General features: G+C 39.8%; 2 protein-coding genes across 2 annotated transcripts in view; both read right to left on the bottom strand.

The window, feature by feature from the left end:
* Positions 1-7,308, bottom strand: part of LOC137299191 (uncharacterized) — a 38,033-nt gene extending 30,725 nt beyond the window's left edge. The window contains exons 1-10 of the mRNA XM_067831764.1: positions 7,294-7,308; positions 6,725-6,852; positions 6,035-6,200; positions 5,511-5,653; positions 4,758-4,989; positions 3,639-3,895; positions 2,379-2,592; positions 1,479-1,739; positions 929-1,063; positions 205-399 (exon numbers count right to left, since the gene is read on the bottom strand). Of these exons, the coding sequence (XP_067687865.1) occupies positions 205-399; positions 929-1,063; positions 1,479-1,739; positions 2,379-2,592; positions 3,639-3,895; positions 4,758-4,989; positions 5,511-5,653; positions 6,035-6,200; positions 6,725-6,829 (1,708 nt within the window). The 5' untranslated portion in view covers positions 6,830-6,852; positions 7,294-7,308. The remainder of the gene's footprint in view (positions 1-204; positions 400-928; positions 1,064-1,478; positions 1,740-2,378; positions 2,593-3,638; positions 3,896-4,757; positions 4,990-5,510; positions 5,654-6,034; positions 6,201-6,724; positions 6,853-7,293) is intronic.
* A 537-nt stretch (positions 7,309-7,845) lies between these two features.
* On the bottom strand, positions 7,846-14,500 carry LOC137299192 (uncharacterized). Its single transcript, XM_067831765.1, has 7 exons — positions 14,318-14,500; positions 10,872-10,952; positions 10,161-10,418; positions 9,321-9,403; positions 9,033-9,094; positions 8,193-8,356; positions 7,846-7,960 (listed from the first exon to the last, which is right to left on the bottom strand). Exons 1-7 carry the CDS (start codon positions 14,325-14,327, stop codon positions 7,899-7,901), a joined length of 720 nt encoding a protein of 239 aa, XP_067687866.1. The 5' UTR covers positions 14,328-14,500; the 3' UTR covers positions 7,846-7,898.
* Between the last annotated feature and the right edge of the window lie 6,529 nt (positions 14,501-21,029).

Genomic DNA, 21,029 nt, shown 5'->3' with positions numbered 1-21,029 from the left:
GCACACAAAATTTGATGAAAATCTAACACCCTATGCATAAATGGGTTAAGATACAAATCAGAAGTGGATCAACTGGTTTTCTTAATTAGGAGTCAGAAAAAAATAAGGGTAAAACATTAGGTATTGTCTTCACACCCTAACAGGCACACTAGAATACCAAAGTGGCTTACTTGTGCATCACGTGTTAAAGCAATGGATACTTACATGACTGGCCAAATGGGTAGAGTTCATCATCTGTTGACGTAGCTGGATACATAGTTCCATCAGGAGATGTGAAGTCATCTGTGTCATTACCATTGTAATTGCCAAGAAGACCTTTGGTTAGACCTCTGTATCTCTCCTCCAGAACTGTGGCCTGGGACAACGTTCCTGAGATGATGGTCATAGTAACCACGATCCCTAAAAAGAACATCATTGTCGCCTTTAAAAAAACAGGTGATCGTAAGTCAATAAGGTAACCTTAGTGCAATGTTAAAGAATGGGAGTTAAGGTTAACCTTGGTAAAGGCTGACTCGTGAAAAGAGCCCAAGGTCGTCATTCGTGGGGTGATGTTCCATAACTTCATCACTCTTTACTTAACTTCAGAGACAGTTACGTCAATATAACCTCATAAACAACTGTACATCACGATGTGTCAGAACATGCAATTTGGAGTTTTATATATTTTGTTTTTGACAGTCATGACCTTTGCAATGATTATTTACCCCTGTTGTATTATACATACTGGTATTCATTAAGCGACTTATAAACGATTATCAGCACAACACATGTATAAAGACTTTATGACTGTGTCATGCAAAATACTGAAAACCAGACAACAATGTACCACTGATTAAAAAACAGCATCACTGTAAAATACTTTTAATGAAGATGTACTCACTCGGGTCAACAAAATGCCATTGGTGACACAGGATACAACTACCCTTACCTATGTTCGGGAATGCAAATTCGGCTTTCGTGTCGTTTAGTTTTGAAGCGATAAGATGCGGCGATGATCTCTTGAAGTTGGCCTCTTCATAGAACTGTCTACTCAAATCCACTCCATCAATATAGATCTCCATCCCTGAAACATGAGCATTGTGATCATTATGATCGTATTGTCATTGGGGAATACCATTTCATTAAGACGGACCTTCTTCTTGACACGTCTGTAGCCCTAAGAATTTTTAACTTTGATCGTAGCCATCATCTAAGAGCTAATCACCCTGATGGAAGCAGACCCCTATTCTTGAAACCTTTGTCAAACTAAGAATTTCATAACTTTGATCGTAGCCAATGTGTTTAGAATGGACTTAAGAAGTCTTTAGGGCTAACGTTTCGTAAAAGAATATCCTTCAAATATCGTAGTTTTGGACAGACATATCCGAATAGAAAAGGATTAAGACTGTTATTAATAAGTTCAGGAAACAATGACGATAACTAACATCTGTAAAGCATGACTCACACCGCTTTGAATCTACTATAGATCAATGACGTACTTGTCTTTCCTGCGTTGAGGCCAACGTGAACCTTCCCTGTTCCCAAAGTGTCACTTTTCTGTTCCATAGCGAATGCAGCGAACAAAGTGGCCCCGACCTTCTGTCCTGTGCTTGAAACAGCCTGTGCAGTTCTGCACTGTAGTTTGAAAGTAAAGCTACTATTTGCTGGTGTCACTTGAAGTAATGTGTACTCTCCCAGACCGTTGAAGGTAAACACACCGCCGTCCAGTGACATAAAGTGAGGATCGCCGAAGGTAAATCCTGGATAAACAAGAAAATATGAATATGACATAATTAAGTTTCATTCAACATATAAAGAGTTCTCAAAGCATATATGTACAAAAGTGACATCTTGTTTTATATTTGGCGTTCATGGCTGATGGTGTGAAGCGCATTAGCGCAAGGCTAATTTAGTTATATATTGAGCAACAAAAGAAACGTCAAGTTTTTATACAGAAGACATAAATATGAAGGCTTACTTTTATGAGATTGTGGGTTTTTTTTTGAAAATTATTAAACTTCAGAAGAGTATAATCATTTAGTAATATGAACTGATGACAACTGAACCTCCTAACCAGTAAGCTGGAGAAAATACTAAGCTGTATATTTTATATGGATATTACATACTGTGGACGAAATAAAATCCATGTAAATTCAACATTTGATTTCAATCTTAGCTTGAGAAAAATAAACGTATAAAAATATATTTTCAGTATTGCCGTTGACACTCCACCATTTAACCATACATTATTTTCATCACGGAAAGTAGGTTTGTATTGTTTAGCAGTCTGTGAGCATCACATCTTTAGCGCCAACAGATGTAAGCATAGCAGTTACAATTACAAGAAAAGTGTGTATAATTTTCAGGTCATTACTTGAATGTAACTTTATTGTTCTTACGCTGGATAGCTCTCCAAGCGTTGAAGAAACAGCGCGACTGTGGTCGGACACGCCGATACAGATAACACAAATTTGACTGTCTACAGCACCAGTCCTTAGGGTTCGCATCAAAGGTCTCATGCAGGAATGGGTCAAAGCTCCTGCTGAAGAGATTGTACGTTCCCGCATCAGGGAGGCTGTTGATGAAATTCCCTCTCCTGTTGTAGCAGCATTGCTAATAGACAAGGTAGAAAACAAAACTCATAGTCTACATACATGTTTAAACACATTAGCAGCACCCTCTCCCATGAAAGTTGGACTCATACATTAACTATACTCTTCCAAAACAGTAGGGGATCTTCATGTTTTTATTTACGATTAAAACCATTTAGGAGATTTATCGGAATCAATCAGTGTTGATGTGATATTATTGAATGTTTTGAGAGTGCCTCACCATTTGCACTTCCTTACAACCATAGTTATTTGGAATGTAGTCGCTTTTCAAAGATGATTGGTGTATGGCATGTAATTTGCATGTATACGATTTTCATTTTAAAACAAACGACTAGAAACAAACAGTAACAAATGTGGGATGTAAGATGAGTGTCAAAATTAATGTTCCACGGGATTTCTCGACCTTCTTGAAAAAAGGTCAAAATCAAGAATGGGACTCCATGTACGTAAATGGGGTTACTGCGTTGTGTTTTTTTGGGGTGTGGGGAGGGGTAATGGAGGGAAATGGTGGTGCGTTCATAAGATTGCTATCCTTAAAACGTTAATGTTTACACTTCCTTTGCAAATTGAAAGTTCATTATCCCCCTACTTTTTTGAAGAGTATTGTTCAGTGTTTTGGTTTTCAGACACTGTTTATGTCACAATATAAAACATCCGTCTCATTTTCTAATTCGAACGTAACAAGGTTCTTGAACATACATATGAACAAAATTGAATGTGGTCTAAATTGAATGGATGTGATGGTATATATTCTAAAACAGAGCAATTTGTTAAAGGGTTTACTCTCTTAGGCTCCCTCAGTCGATCCCAGTGTCGGCGGCATTCTTTGTGCACACCGTACCGATTTTTTGTAAGTTTTGACCACACTTTAACGTATAGCTGTGATATAACCAACAGGGCGTTAAATCTCTCGTTACAGACAAGAAGTAAATATGTCAGTTTGCATTATGACATGAAAATTGGCATCACACACTGAAACCATGATGGTGCTAGATCATCCCAGAGCAGGCTAACCAACTGCGGTTTGTAGACTTTCTTTGAACTTACAAAAGTGTCAAAGCCAGGAGAGGCCTGCATGTCAACACAATACACGTCCTGGCCAAAGAAGGGTGGAGCTGGTAGGAACCGCGCCGAAAAGAACACAAGGTTACGTCGACATGGGCAAAACCGGTTACCCAGGAATTGAGCTCGTCGTCTGATCGATGTTCTGAACGGGCGATTCTCCCGGTACCACTGAACGCAGAGACGTGATGGGCTTACGTTCACAACTTCCCCGACTTTAAACAGCCAAACTCCCGTTTGTTCTGCAGAAACAAATATCATTACAATCAAATGTCATTCACAAACGTAAAAGGACAAAGATATATGGGAACATTCCTGTCTAACAGTGAGTGAGGTTAGTTTTACGCCACACTCAGCAATATTCCAGCCATATGGCGTCGGTCTGTAAATAATCGAGTCTGGACCAGACAATCCTGAGATCAACAGCATGAGCATCGGTCCGCAGACTGAGAACCGATGACATGTGTCAGCGAGCCAGACCTCCCGATCCCGTTAGTCGCCTCTTACGACAATCTTGTCTGAGATATGTGAACATGATGTGTACTAGCATAACACAGGATCAGAGACGCAGACTCGACTGGTGCATGACACGATTATTTACAGACATCCTTCATACGACATGAATACAGACGAGTCCGACGTTATATTACTAACAAAACAAAAATAGGGTTGTGGGTGGAAGGTATGATGGAACAGAAGTCATCTTTGGTTCTGGGCCTCGATATGTTTCGGAGGTATCGAAGTGAATGGGTGGCCTCCATCAAACCTCCCTTTGATGCTATTTTAGTCCACCCACCATAAATATCTACCTGGGGAAAAATGTACATACCTAAGGGAATGTATACACACCTCTACGTACCTAGGAAAAGTCTACATACCAAGTGAAAGTTTACATACCTTTACACACCTCAACACAGGGAAAGTCTACATGTCTACATACATAGGGTAAGTTTACATACCTCAACATACCTAGGGAAAGTCTCCACACCTCAACATGCCTAGGGAAAGTCTCCATACCTCAATATGCCTAGGGAAAGTCTCCATACCTCAACATACCTAGGGAAAGTCTCCATACCTCAACATGCCTAAGGAAGGTCTACATACCTAGAGAGTTGCCAACAACTTCGCTCATGACTGGTTTCACAGATTGTGCCACTTCCTCGGCACCAATGTCTGGTTCCTTCCTGGAGTACTGAAGGTCGAAAAATTGGTTATCCCCTTTATATCCATGGACGGCCAGCTGACGGAAATCCACGGTGGCTTGAATATCGCTGTAGAAAAACATGATGTAGGACTCCTGACCGTCTGTGAACATGACCATCTGAAATGTGTTGCGCTGAAAAACACAATGACTGATAAATAGTGAGTATGTTGTGGTGGGAAGTGAATGTCGGAATACGTAGCGACGAATGTCGGTGTTAGTACTTCAAGTCAGGATATCTGCAAGTACAGTGCATAATATCTTAACGTCCTTTGTTTTGACAAACCCATGGGATCAAAACATCGACCTTCGTATCGTATTGGAAAATACACAGCAGGTTTTTACTGAACTAATCTCTCTGCGTCGTTCGTTATGCTCGAACATCTACCTTGGCATTGGAAAATAAACAGCAGGAGTTATATCTCACCAACATATTGAATATGGGAATGGACTCCTTCGGCAAACATGCTTACGGTATTGTCATGTTGGCATAAATGAACATTAGTCATCAAGCAAGTCAGGCTTTTCTTTTGTAAATACGTAATGTTACAGTCCCAAGTACGTAAACCGCTAAAAGGAACCAATGTCATATTCTCATGTTTTTCTCATTGATTTTGAAACATTCGGAATTATATATAACAAACATTATTATTTACGTTCGCAATTGAGGCTGTGGCGCTATAGGTTGTGAATTCGGGAACGTTGTACCACGTGATCACGGACGCCCAGGAGGCCCTGAAACTGGTACTTGATGTCCTGGCACTGATTTCCGCAGAGGCTCTGTCCAACACTTCATCAGCTGATGGAGAGACAGAACCGCATCAACCGAGTTGCATTAAAGATAGTGAGTTAGTTTATTATCTGTAGATTCTTTTTGGTAAACACTTTTCCCATATCTTACTCTGCCATAAGAACGTTAAAAATATACCACATATTTTGTTTCAAAAGAATCAGTTATTAGTATGAATTGTGACAATATCATTTTGATACCAAGAATGTGACGGAGCGCACATTCTGTAAAAGACAGTCTGTTGAAGAAATAATCTACCGAAGTGCATGATTTCGAAAGACAAATCACTAACATTTGCTTATAAATAACAGACAAAATGTAATTATTAACCTCAACATGAAACAATATCGAGTTTTGTGCTCCTAATTTCTATAAGGATCTGCCACTCACCACCTTCCGCGCCAGCAGCGTAAACGTGATAGAAGACGTCTCCGCCGAATCTAATGTCGAAGTCATCACAGTAAATGCACACATACTTGGTCTCTGCTTTTCCCATACTGCTCAGAATGTAGGGATTGTACTGCTGACCGAAGCTCACGCCGCCATTGTCTCCAACCTGACAAACAGAAACGATTTTTTTCTCATTTACTAAACATCAAGATATCCATAACGAAGAAGAGGACCTACCATTTACCACTTTCTGTCTTGCAATTTCAAATTTCGAAAACATTCATCCAGACACACGACTTGTTATCTTGAAGGTTTCTGCGTACGGATCCCGATCCACAAAGTGTTCGTAACGTTACAAACTGTCGTAACTCTGTCATAACTCTATAGTTTATCACAGGTTTACGAATGTCGTAGCGCTACGAACGTTTTGTGGATGGGGACCCAAGTTCAATCCGAAAACGACCCGTGAAGACCAGGGTTAGAACTGGTCCTGCTTGTCGTAAGAGGCGACTAACAGGTGGTCAGGCTCACTGACTGGGTTGACACATGTCATCGTATCCCATTTGTGGAGATCGATGTTCATGCTGTTGAGTCCTGTAGTTATATTAGGAATCGAGCTTGGATCTTCGAGCGAACGCTTTATCCACTAGGCTACCGCCTCAAAGTCATTAGTAGAATGATTATGCTCACCCAAAACTTGTCCTCAGTACCACTGTAAAAGGGGAAGCCATCCTCTATAGACAATTCTCCACTGGATACATCCCATCTTGTGTGCCGGAGTCTGTTATCAATCATCGGAAAACCGAATGGGAAAAGTGCTGCAAGCATGGAAACAAACAACATAGTCAAACTATACATATTTCGTTTCCCTTGCATACAACTGTATTTTAAGAAAAACAATTCTTGATGTTTGTATCTCAATACTATGTCCCAAACTGAGTTTAGCAAAATATATCAAAGGTCAGATGTAGAACATGAATAGGGTTTTATTCTTATTTCTTCTCATATTAATCCCGATAGGAAGCCTCCTCCGTGAAACAATATTGCATTGCAATGTAGACGTTCGTATCTTATCAACAGTGAGTGCGTTCAGATTTTAGCAATATTCCCACAACCTACATCGGTGGACAGGCTCCACACACTGTACCTGTGTTTTTATCTGGATATGGTTGCAGGTAAACTAGCATATATCAATTTAACAAAGAAGTGATTAAGTCGTGACTAATGATCCCCGGTCAATGTATAGAAGATAGCCTTACCACTAGAAGATTCCGTTGACGCTGAAATGGAAAGGTCATTTTGTCTGTATACGTCATTCATTATCGAAGGATACTATATATAAGCTGAAACAATTCAAAATTGGAATTGGAATTTTTGGACCGTCAGAAACAAGAACTATAAATTATTAAAATAATTATATTTACACAGATATATTCTCTCTGAATTCAAATGCATTATATGTTAACTACTATGGTTATTCGTTGAGAATATTTTTATCGGTTTACAAGAGAGGATGTGTATACTTACGAGGTCTGTGTTATGAAAAAGGAAAGAAAAGAACAGGTTATTATAATTACATTATATTTGAAATGAATATGAATTTGAATATTTTTTTTCATCTAGAATGTCTTTGGTTATTACTGATTATTGTTAAAAGGGATGCTGACTATTGAATTAAATCATTTTATACTGAACAGCGAAAGAAACGCAAGTTTCGAAAAAATGAAATCTCATAAACGCAAATGTTCATGTTTATGTGTTCTATTTAAAACCCTGACCAAAAAAATCAGGGTTGTGTTTCTTTTGCGGCTTAGTATATGTTTGCATTTTACACCTTGGACAAGTATTGTGGTCGATGTTTGGCTTACCCGCATTCTCCATCGACACAAGGTCGGTCAGCTGTGCACAATATGCACATAGCATTTGCTGAAATTATATTAATCCATTTTAGTAATATTTCTTTAAAACGATACATTTAGTAGCTGCATTTCATTTGATCAGTAAATGACATTTGCATATAGGTTCAGTGGTTACGACTGGTGCAATGACATGTCTATAATCAGAAGTATCTCTGCTGAAAGTTGAGTCAATTTGCAATTCCGCAAACATCGGAAGAATGAGAATCATTCATGCAGTTATTCACTTAGATGGCACTCACTGTCAACATTAGCCGAGTTCTGGACCGTAGGGTTCACAACGATGTTGAAGCCGGTAAACAGCCCACCACGTCGCAGCAACATCAAGACGTAGGCCAGGCCAGTTCTATCTGTTGCCCCACTGAACGTGACAGAGAAGCGGTACATGGTCTGACCACTGGCTTCTCTGCAATACCAGGATCAGATTATATTGACCAAACTCACCTTTTTCGGTTCGCATACTCATTGATCACTTTTGTATAATTTCTTCTACTTTCATCAATTAATAGAAACAGAAAATACTGAAGTACCCGTTCCCTATTAGTTCCTATTGTTGTCTTAGTTTTGATCTATTATACCATGTAAATCATACCGTAAAATCTCACTATATTTTTTATGAGTTATTTTTTCATATTATATGCATAATACATTATGACTGCGACATATGATATGGGAAAAAATATAAAAAAGTATTTGTGATGTCCATAATCGGTGTCTAAGCACTTCGGGAACAAATGACGTGCTTTGGTTTAATATACAATGTGAGCTTGGTTAAACATAAGCACTATACCCATACTCAGCGTGTTGCTTGTTCTTTATTGCCGCACTCAGCAATATTCTAGCTATATGGCGGCGGTCAGCAAATAATCGAGTGTGGGCCAGACAATCCAATGATCAACAGCATGAGCATTGATCTACGCAGCTGGGGTACAAGGACATGTGTCTACCAAGTAAGCCTGACCACCAGCGCCAGTTACGCCAAGTTCACTAAGGTGAAGAATGCGTTTGACGCATATTATTTCGAGCTTTCGTCCGAACAGCTGATTTTTTAAACCAAATCACTTTGGGGTTTCGTTACTTACGATATAGTGCTGACAGTGACGGAATCCACGCTGATGTCATTATTTGTCAACTCGGTCTGCAGCTACAAAGAAAGAATGACATGGTGCTGAATGTATGTGCCTGTGTGTGTGTGAATGTATGAATATACAATGTGATGCCCATTTCTTGTGTCTCCCTGGAACATTACCAAAAGCGGGGTAAAACCTCACCCACTCACTCACACAATTAATTAATCAATTAATACAGCATTTAATCGATTGATCAATCATTCAATCAGTCAATAAATCAATGGTGCTTTACGACATTACCTGGCTCTGTACAGCCGCTGTTCGACTAGCTTGGTTTGCACTTGCCGCAGTAAACTCTTCATCGATTGTAATAGTAGCTTCAACTGAGGAAAAATATATCAACACATTTTCACAAAGATTACGAGATTGTTGTCAACAATAGAGTTTCTTTATTGCAATGAATGCGAAGTATTCATTATTGCAATAAAGAAGTTGCCTACCCATACAACTTGGTTCTTCCTCACCTTATAACTTCTAACACGCCTCTCAAAGACGAAACAATAGTTGTGTTCTATTTTTTTTCAATTAAAGTTGCTGTCTGTATTGTGAATTAAAATCAGTTCTTGCAGTTGACTTTAAATATATGTACATTCAGGGTTCGTGAATATTGACGACTTTTATGTTTGTTACGGAATGGGGATAGTCATTGATTACAAATGTTTGAGACAAAGTGATGCTATTCGGTCTAATTGGATAAGTTATTATTGTGTTTTACGGGGAAAAAACTTAACGAGAGTAAATTCAGTACAGCGTCTGATGCTTACGTAATTCAAAAGCCTGTAAAATAAGTGTGGATTCTGAAAATATGGTTTGGGCTGGTGTTATCGCATATGGAGCTAGGGAAAAAGGAACCGAACTGAACTTTGCATGGATAAGTCCCTAAGATGTCTTAAACTCCGTTTATCGTTAATTTCTATCCCAAATTCGGCCTTATGATAGACGCTGCTTCGAAGTCGATGCTGATGCCATCAACCACTCAGATATGAACATGTTCTTACGTAAACTACAACTAAATGACTCGCCCTCTGTTCACCGACAAAATACATGTCTGTCATTCATTGATTATTGTGTGTATCATACCTGCACCCGGATCACCGGATCCTGCTACTTGTCGCTTGTCACGTGATAGAACCTCAGTTTCGGTTTCCAACAAGAAGTCGTCAACTTCAAGCATCACTTCTGCGTCGTGGATGTTGTGAGTCGTTAGCGACGAGTAAGGGGCATCTGTCACACCCGTCCACAAGTTCGTCTGTCTTTGACGGGAGGTTCTTGACGTGTTCTTCTTCACAACGACGAGGTAGTCGTCCTTTAGAAGATCTTCAAGGTCGTTCGATTTTTCTGAAGAAATTCAACAAAAATAAACTCTAGATTTTCAGGAGAATTGGTTTTTATTATAAAGTAGCTTAATGTTTGGTTGTTAGGTAGTTACCATAAGTTTTTATGTTTTTCGTCACCCACCCTCCCTCACTCACTACGTATGTTTTTCAAACCTTTCTAACAATACGAACTCAGATCTCCGAATTGTTTCCATTGTTTGGTGCTACTGGCGTAGTCAGGTTGTGTATCTAGCCGGCTGGTCTAGTTTTACGCCGCTTTTAGCAATATCCCAGCAAACATCACGGCGGAGGACACCAGAAGTGGACATCAACCTTTGTAAACATGCGGGGCGTGACCAGCGAGCACTTTACCAACAAGACTACCCCACCGCAATGTTTTTTTAACCAGATCACGTATTTTCATCATCTAACATTAATTGATAATATTCATAAATATGTAAACAAAGCTACTTACCCATTTGGACCACAGGGTTCGTCGCGGTAACCAGCACCATGAAAGCATTGACGACCACAGCGGTGAAAACGAAGGATGTACCTGGGGCAAATATAGTAGTTATGAATGTACATACCGCATTCACAGATGCTAATTGTGTTGCAGCATAGTCAGTATCAGAACATCTGTTTTGGTTGAAATGGTAATTGTCACGCCTAGCGTATGCGTTCGATTCTTAACACAGGAACGATATAACACACACACACACGCACACGCACACGCACACGCACACGCACACGCACACGCACACGCACCGTCCACACACCCCGTTCATGTGGAACACCGATGCTTGGCACCGTCCACTTGACCACTCGGCAGGCCTATGAACATGCAGACATTGTTTCACCTGTAGGGTACACCTTGTTTGTTCTTGGTAACCTGATATATTCTCTGGCTAGTTCTATAAGAGCAAGAATTTTAATATTAATTATTGGAGAACACTTTCACTGCTACTGAGAGATCTTAAGAGATAGGGACTTTTCTACCATTCATAGTAGTTTATAGGTTATGTTGGTGTTATACGTAGGCGAGTATTTTTGGATGGTATGAAAGCAATGCGAATGGATAGGAAAGCAATGCGAATGGATAGGAAAGCAATGCGAATGGATAGGAAAGCAATACGAAAGGAAAGTCTTCTCATTCCGGATCCTGTTTATCGGGAAACGGATATTTCTGATACCGTTGGAGGAGTTAAGAAGCGTTTTAAGGCACATTTGTTTCTACAATCCAAAATTTCACTGATCAGGAAAATGTCTGTGAGAACCGCACTGGCCGAATGAAAGAAGTTTTCTGCATATCAGAGCCTTTTTCGTTTAAGGGTCCATTTTCAGCGAGTCGACGGCACACGCCTCTGCACAGCGAACTGGTCTGTCCAGTACAGTACAAGAGGAAATGTTGAAGCAATGGGCCACATTTACAATGAAGAGTCGCATGTGAAAGGAGACATAGATTACAAGATGGGACGAGATTGTATGCCGCGAATTACCAGTCCCCGGTGGTGAATCTAAAGCTGGAATGATATTGACATCTCTTGTTGTGACTATCTACATGTGTACATGTACACCACCCTGTTATGCGATACACTATAAACAATACGAGTTCTGGGTCATCTTTGGGTATCTGTATGTTAGTATGAAGTGGGAAAGATGAACAAGTAGAAGAAGAGGAGAAGTGAAATACAAAGCGACACAAAAACAAGCAACAGATGCGGGACAAGACGATTTGACGATGCTTTGAAAAGAAGTTGAAAAGGATGATGTTGAAGAAGAGGTTGAAGAGGAAGATGTTGGAGAAGAGAATTTGAAGATGAAGAGATTGAAGAAGATAAGGTTGAAGAAAAGATGTTGAAGAAGAAGAATGGGAGGATTGCAAGTGATGAGGAGGGTTGATAAATAACGGAATACTTAAACAGTTTTTAATGTCCATGACCAGTTGACAAATAGTTACACAAAGTATATTCGAAATTTTATTCGCATTCATATATTCGTAATTTTATATAGTGACTTGGGATTCTCTCAAATCCTGGAAACACAGCTTGGGTACCACAGTTACTTATGATTAGAGACTACACTGTAAGCTGTTTAAACCGGTACTCATCGGGACTGAAGAAATAATCCAATTTAGACAGCGTGCTGGATTGTAGAGCTGATGATAAATGTTCAAGCCAGAGACGGGACTGAGATTTTATGCTGGTGTTGACATCTTGACGGATTGGACAGATGCTGGTTTTGAAGGCTTCCACTGTATTTAAATATAAGCACAACACCGAGGACACTAGTGTATGAGCATACCTTATCTTGAAACTGTATGGAGAAAAAGGTTTGAGAGAATTGACGAGGAAAGTCAGCAAAGCGCATCGACGGTATGGGGAAACAGCCATCTAGTTTCACACGATCTTACAGTAAATTACACCATAGTGAAACTAAGGTTTTGCTTAATGGAGTTTCACGCATGGGCAACATATAGCCCATTTCACCAGCACAGTGATTGCTCTCTCACCGTAACAGCATCGATAGCTTGCCTTACTGGGTTGATTGTAGATAGAACTTGTCTAACCTATCATCGTATAACCCTGTCACAGTGAGCGCCGGTCTGGTTACGGGGAACTGATCATGAATAATGGCAGATATCCACGCGGATCTGAGTTGAATAAATGATTTTGGGGTCTCCTCTAAAAGAGGGTTTTACGTTAATCATCACCCCAATGAAGTTAGTACCTCGACGTTGTTGCGACCGGAATATGAAAATCGCAAAAATTCTGTTTTGAAATTGGACTCTCTTAAAGTAGACTTCGTTGACCTTAACTCCATGTATATTGTATTTTGATAACGACATTTCAGTGAATGTTTATGGCGGGTATATTATCCTAAAATATGTTCTCGTGTAGTCTTCACGCGTTTTCTATGGACCCCACGACTCGATTACATATTTAACCGTAAGTGACATGATATTTTAGATAACGCGTTTTAACAAATACAAATAGTTCAGTTTCTTCTTTAAAAAAGGAGTTTATGAAAGTTACTTGTCCCAGAAGGTCTTTCTTCATTTAAATCACACTTTTACATACTATATTTCATAACAGATGAACACAATTATCGCAGTAATGCAAGTGCGCTTCCAATCAGATTGATCGGAATCTCGATTTTGGTTATCTCTTAATAATATAATGCAATCAAGATTTTACATTAAGCTTAAAACTTTTGTGAAAAGGAACACCCAGCCCTGGGAATTCTCCGAAACAGATGCTATTTGGTGTAAGGGGAAAACATCTATGAAAATATGATGCACTGATAACTGCACCAACTGTAAGTCAGTGATGACATCGGGTGTTACAGAGAAAGGTAACCATGTCTGAAAAGAAGTCTGGTTTACGTAACTGGCATACCGACAGCACAATTCTGGGTGAAATAATGCTAGTTCAAAACATTCTATAACAGCTTTAACAACGATTTTAATTTGACGACAATATAGACCTCACGGAGAGAACCTTAGGGGCCTTCTAATGATTCCTCAATTAAGTTAAACTTTCTTATTCAACTGTGTATAGACAAGGTATGGGTATTAATGTGTTCCTCGAAACATGGGAAACTGGTTTAGGACTGGTTTTGTAGACTCCCCCTTGCAACATCTGACACCAAGAGAATCTAGCTTACCTCAGAACATACCTAACTTTATAGCTACCAACACAGTAGCAGTTATCAGATGAAAAAGGTGATTGTATTTTGTATTTGCAAAAATCACTTTCAGAATTTGCACCGTATGTGCGATACATCATACTGCTTTCTGAATTGTTGTTACATAGATTTAAATTCATGCGAGTAAAACTTGTACGTACCAAAATCCAGTATCGTACCGTCTAAAATGTAAAGGTAAATTAAACAATACCATTGAATAGGACAAAATTTTACCTCGCATCATCTCCGGAAAGTGTTTCTGTGAACGAAATATAGGTCTCCTTTGAACGTAATCCTTTCCACAACGAAACAATCTGGTGGCTCGACGGAGGATATTGAGACCAGCTCACCTCCAAGAAAATTCGGGTATGAAACAAGCCCCACAGACTTGAGGTAAAATACCTGCAAAGTGTAATTATCGATAGGCGGGCCTTCGACAGCAAAATATATCCTCGGAAAATATAACCCCGTGCTATTGGTTGAAATCACTCTGGTAGTAACAACAGTCAGTGATTTGTACTGAATTCAGTGGGCGTGACGTCTCTCACGCCCTCGTTGTATTTATCACTGATGTTAAACGTCTTATGATTGGCCCTACAGACATAACACAGCTCATGAATATTCATGTGGTTTCAAGTTCCAGTTGGGTTCAGCAACTGCTAAACTTCAGTGAAGCATTTTAGGAAGTAAGTTTAATCAATTCTGCTTTACATCATTGTATTGAGTTTAAATCTTTCTGTAAAAATATTTAAGATGATGTACGTCACAGCAGTAGTATCTTAGTAGGGAATACTGCGTCTTATATGGTAGCCTGTTAATATTGTCAGTGTTTATTTAATAAGGTTAAATGTGTTTATATTTGTATGTGCGCGTGACAGGTGCCATCGATGTTGCAGGATACCCTCTCCTGCGACCAGGAGGTATCGTCACTGTTCATTTGACATCATTAGTAATATTCAGGCTGAAGCTGCAGTCATGCAATCTCCTCTATTCTTAACACAGATGTCTCACATATAAGCTTATATTCGTTGCATAACATTTGCCCGAGCAAGCTTGACGTTGTTCACAACGCAAGATGCTTAAAAAGTTTGGGGTTTTTTTCATGTCATTCTAAATTCGTGATAAGTATGTCAATTATATGAGATGTTCAGCGATGCCTGTACAATATACATATGTGCCCTTTGCTAGTTTGACGTGTGTCTTAGTGTGAAGTTTAAGGCCCGGATCAGACGAAGTGGCTCTTTAATAACCGTTAATTGTTTATTTTTCAAAAAAGTAAATTGTATAGTCAGGTATGTCGATTAGTGTGTATCGGATACTGATAAACCGACAACGAGATTGCAGAGAAGAGTTTGTACAATCAATCTGTCTCTGTAGATTAGTCGTGAGATAAACTAAAGACACCCCGAGTAGCTTAGAATGTGGGGTGAATAGGGTAGGACACGAAAAGTGTCGAGGCGAGGGCGAAGCAGCGGGTGAAATACTGGCGAATGTTGAACTAGGCAAATGTACTCGGTACATCCGTACCGTTTTTCATAATTTCTCATTTTGCTGATAAAAAACATGATTAATAAACATATGATGATCAAATCTCACTTGTATATTTGACAACGATGTCAACTAGATAGAAGTGTAGCTGTGAATGTTACTGTGGAGGTGGTTGTGGTTGTGACTGTGGAAGTGGCTGTGGATATGGATGTGGTTGTTGAAGTGGCTGTGGATGTGACTGTAGATGTGGATATGGTGTTGAAGTGACTGTGGCTGTGGAAGTGGCTGTTGTTGTGGAAGTGACCATGGATGTGACTGTAGATGTGGATATGGTGTTGAAGTGACTGTGGCTGTGGAAGTGGCTGTTGCTGTGGAAGTGACCATGGATGTGACTGTAGATGTGGATATGGTGTTGAAGTGACTGTGGCTGTGGAAGTGGCTGTTGCTGTGGAAGTGACCATGGATGTGACTGTAGATGTGGATATGGTGTTGAAGTGACTGTGGCTGTGGAAGTGGCTGTTGCTGTGGAAGTGACCATGGATGTGACTGTAGATGTGGATATGGTGTTGAAGTGACTGTGGCTGTGGAAGTGGCTGTTGCTGTGGAAGTGACCATGGATGTGACTGTAGATGTGGATATGGTGATGAAGTGACTGTGGCTGTGGAAGTGGCTGTTGCTGTGGAAGTGACCATGGATGTGACTGTAGATGTGGATGGGAATGTGGTTGTGAGTGTGGATGGTAATGTGGATGTGGCTGTAGATGTTAATGTGAATTTATATGTGACTGTGGCTGTGTGTGTAGCTGTGGCTGTGGCTGTGTGTGTGGTCGTAAACTGTTCGTCTCGTGCTTTTCTCATAATTTGTATATGTTTAATGGTAGAACCCCCAGTGACATTCCTGGAGAATTTACACGTATAACACAACAAGGTTGAACTGCAGTCGGCTACTTTGAATTCTTTTGTGCCTTTTAGGTTTTTCTAAAGCATATTCTAAAGTTTGGAGTATTGGACAGTGGACCAAATTAAGAGAAACTGGTATCAAGTGTAATTAACAAGTTGACATAAAATATGTATACTGATATAAAATTGTGTGTTCTGTAAGAACGGATTTTTTTATTATCTTTCAGGAGTTAGACAAGGAGAAGAGTTGTGTCCCCTTTCATTTTCCTTATCTCTAAATGACATAGAATCCCACCTAGAAAAACAAGCAGGTGTTAATACTGAGTTAAACCAAATAACAATAACGAGTATGGTATCTACTTCAAACCGAAAGTTCACTACATGAAAATGGTCGCATGGAGTTTGCTGTTAAACGCATAGTCGATCTTGGTATGAAAGCATCAACGGCGCTACTAAAACGAACTAGAAATGTTAAATTGCCACTAGATTTGCTCCTATCTCATGTGATAGATTACTAGTAATAATATTGTTGCATGGATATGAAATATGGGGATATGAGAAGACTGACAGATAGAGAGAGTACACCTAAAATTTCTTATAAACTACTGTTTTAAAACACAATAATTTCATGGTGTACGGGGAACATGGTAGAAAACCTATGCAGCTTCAACTTTTGAAACGTCTAGTTTCGTATTGGTGTAAATTGACATTATGAAATCCAAACAACAAAATGACAATATTATTCTTCAGTATGCGTTTCAGTCTTTTAGCATGACGCCAAGGATCAAAGCACCAACCTGAAGTTCTCGAGCGAGAACAGTGTGTGTGATGAAGGTATACGTGATAACATACCATATCGTTTTTGGTCATTTTGTATTGCCACCCCATTTTCCAAGTCAATAAAGTATGTACCCGAGATCTAGCCTGTAGACCAAAAAGACCATCTACTGAGGGGCGTGAGTGAGTATGGTTTTCCGCCGCTTTTGGAAATATTCCAGAAATATCTGCGGGAGACACAGGAAATGCGCTTCAGACATAGCGTCCATGTGGGGAATGAATCGAACCCAGGTTTTTGGCTTGACAACGCTTCAACCACAAGGCTAATCTTCATTATGAGTAAACGTTACGTGTGCATATTTTAAGCTGAAAAAAAACCATGACACTATCGCATTGTCACACTATGCAGGAAACATGGTGTTTTTGCATGAGTAATTGTATTTGTGAAGTTTATATAACACTGAATACAATTCAATACAAGTATACAAGCAACGTAGGCCTGGCAAGTTTAATGTTTAATGTTTTATTTAACGAGAAGAACCGAGTAAACATGAACAGCAAAAACACTGCAAACAAAACTGTATTCATGAAAATTTCACTTTTCAACTCAAATAAATTTGGCTAAAATGCCCTCACGCCTGTTTACCAGGGTTTGCATACCGCCTTTAATACCCTCGTCGTGAGAGGTTTCATATTCTATGTGTAATCTCCTGTTCATCCCATTTTGAACCACACCCTCACTACATCATCCCTCGCGCCCTCCCAGCTGACAAGGACTAACTCCCTATCAGTCTGTGAAACAGGTTGTTCTTTTAAAGAAAACTTCACGCTCTGTACCCTTATATAATATGAAGAAAAGGGCATGTTTTGAAAATGTAAGCCATCATACATCAGAGACGCCTATGTTTAAAGTCTAACAGAACGCCTCTGTGAAATTTCTTTTACGCGTCTTTGCTTCCTTTCAAAGCGTTCAGCATATGTATTATCGCCACCATTACATTCTTTAGTGTTTTGTGTGTTTATACGCAAGGCCGAATTTAAAACGCAAGAATTTCCATGCTTTCGGGTCTACAGAAATAACACAACTGGGACATTTATCATAAACAACTGGGGGAGCTGGCTGCACACCAATATTGTTGCAGGGAGATTGTTGCAGGTTTACTATCACAAACAACTGGGAAGCTTGTTGCAGGATTAATAATCAAAAACAAATAGGGAGCTTCTTGCAGGGTTACTAATCACAAACAGCTTGGGAGCTTGTTGCAGGATTAATAATAAAAAAAAGTTGGGGACTTGTTGCAGGATCACAAGCCAAAAGCCACTTGGTAGCTTCAAAAACCAAGGAAACATTGCGGATATTTAAGCGTGAAAAATGTCTAAGTCGAGGCTTGGACAGAAGATTTAACCTAGATAGTTATAAATAATATATTTTATCCAACAAAACAGTTCTTTCATTTTTATTTAGATAGCATGTAATATGCTCAGCAGGTTTGGTAATATCACGCCGGTTTTACTACTGCCTTTGTTCAGGCTGTTTACTGGGAAATATGCCCCAACTGTGTGATGCTGTAAACCCGGCAGGCTATCTTACACATAGTAAAACACTGACAGAACATTCATGAAGTTTTTGTCGAGCCCTTTGAGGGCGTAAAAGATGCATCCTATGTTCTGGACTATTTCAAAATCGAAATAATTACACTTAAAGGAATAAAACAGTTTCCCAAATGCCATATCTGATAAAAGATTTCTATTACTTCGTATATATCTCATGCGATTATGAATCGTTAACCATAGGATGGTTATGACACCGGGTGTTTGCGGAAACGAGCGCGTCTTCCTTCTGATCGTCACAGCGAAATACATGCAAAGGCATGTCAACCGTTCATCTGAAACAAAGTCAGGAAAAATGTGTTGCGAGTTAATATAGGGAAATGCATCAGGTATCATTTGGTGAAGATGTCAAACACAAGACAAACATTTTGACAGTTTTAATGAAGTCAAGAAGCAGTGGAAGTTTTGCTGACGAAATAATGACGCATGTAGTGATGACGTCATGTAAGCAGCTGAATGTAACAGGAATGGTGTCAGTGAGACAGGCTTGTATGTTTGCCTCATATACGTGCCAAGGATCACACACTGGTTCGACTAACACCACAACACGATCTGAGACAACACATGCCTAAGAGACATAGTTTGAAGACCTGTTGCCATGGCTAAGAGACATAGTTTGAAGACCTGTTGCCATGCCTAAGAGACATAGTTTGAAGACCTGTTGCCATGGCTAAGAGACATAGTTTGAAGACCTGTTGCCATGCCTAAGAGACATAGTTTGAAGACCTGTTGCCATGGCTAAGAGACATAGTTTGAAGACCTGTTGCCATGCCTAAGAGACATAGTTTGAAGACCTGTTGCCATGGCTAAGAGACATAGTTTGAAGACCTGTTGCCATGCCTAAGAGACATAGCTTTGAAGACCTGTTGCCATGGCTAAGAGACATAGTTTGAAGACCTGTTGCCATGCCTAAGAGACATAGCTTTGAAGACCTGTTGCCATGGCTAAGAGACATAGTCAGACGGACCCTATACAAATATCCATGTATAACACAATGTAAGCTTCCCAACAGGGAACCTGATAAGGAGACATTCTGAGACTTCAGGTCAGTGGTGAAAAGTTAAATCAGTGTCACCAGTAGCACCAATGACACCAGTGGTTCGATGACACATAATCATCCAATTCACAAAAAGGCAATAACATCCCCTTTGTATACCTGCTAGCTCAGGTAGGATTGAGAGAGTGGGTTTGCATGTGATCTTCAGTCATCCATTTATATACATGTACGTTTCACATTCCTTTTGCCGGCGGTGTGGTAGCCTTGTGGTTAAAGCGGTCGCTTGTTTCAGAGGATAGTTTAGACATGGTAATCTTTTGCTATCGCGTATTAAATTTAAACAAGACATCGATGCCTTCAGCTTGATATGGAAGGAAATCACAGGGCTAAATGTCGAAGACCTTAACTGCACTGTTTGTAGGTGCTGCGTGAGTATGAGCGAGTATGGGAATATACCGCTTTCACCAATAATCCGGCAATGTCACACCAGAAATGGGTATCACACATTGTACCTATATGGGGAATCGAACCCGGGTCTTCAGCGTGACGAGCGAACGCTTTAACCACTGAGCTACCCTACCGTGTACCGTTCCGACACATGCAGGGTAATAGAGACTAAACAGAACTGTAACCAACCAGTTTTTGTCACGTCATTTCGACACAGTTCTGCCCAAAAAGCAGTGCATTTATTTCAAGGTAGTTCGACACATCAAGCATAACCAGCTGAAACCAGCAATTCGAGATATCTGTGTGCTGAGCAACGTGACTCAGAAGAGACGTTTGTCATGTTTGTTTGGGTTTTTTTTATGTAAGTTGTCACAGGACCAACATGAAAACATGAAAACATTCTGTGAAAATATTTGAGGACATACTAAGAACGGAGGCGAAAGGGATTTACATCATGTCGCGAACACATTTCAACAGGTTGTTCACGCATTCAATTCTAGTGAAGGAAAGGTCAGTGCTACCAACCATTCCGGCTTTCATACACAATGCAAAATTATTAAGATTTACAAATCATGAAACTGTCGAGAACGTTTTTGTGATCGTTTGAGATGTAGTGAGGTCGGATGAAAGTTTGCATTCAAGATATGTGTAGTGCTATGGATGACCCACTCAGACAAGGTACAATGACTTCTAACCTTGTCTCCCCACCCATCTCAACCCCTATTCC

The sequence above is a fragment of the Haliotis asinina genome, chromosome 10 (assembly GCF_037392515.1).
Source record: "Haliotis asinina isolate JCU_RB_2024 chromosome 10, JCU_Hal_asi_v2, whole genome shotgun sequence".
Classification (NCBI taxonomy): domain Eukaryota; kingdom Metazoa; phylum Mollusca; class Gastropoda; order Lepetellida; family Haliotidae; genus Haliotis; species Haliotis asinina.
The sequence above is the reverse complement of the archived record's forward strand: the minus strand, read 5'-3'. Positions and strand labels throughout refer to the sequence as shown.

What these genes read in the sequence shown, in the direction of transcription:
- LOC137299192 (XM_067831765.1), bottom strand. An exon ending in GAACCCTGTGGTCCAAATGG is followed by an intron (nt 10,419 to 10,871) that starts GTAAGTAGCTTT and finishes GAATTTCTTCAG; the next exon opens with AAAAATCGAACGACCTTGAA. An exon ending in ATCCGGTGATCCGGGTGCAG is followed by an intron (nt 9,404 to 10,160) that starts GTATGATACACA and finishes ATTTTTCCTCAG; the next exon opens with TTGAAGCTACTATTACAATC.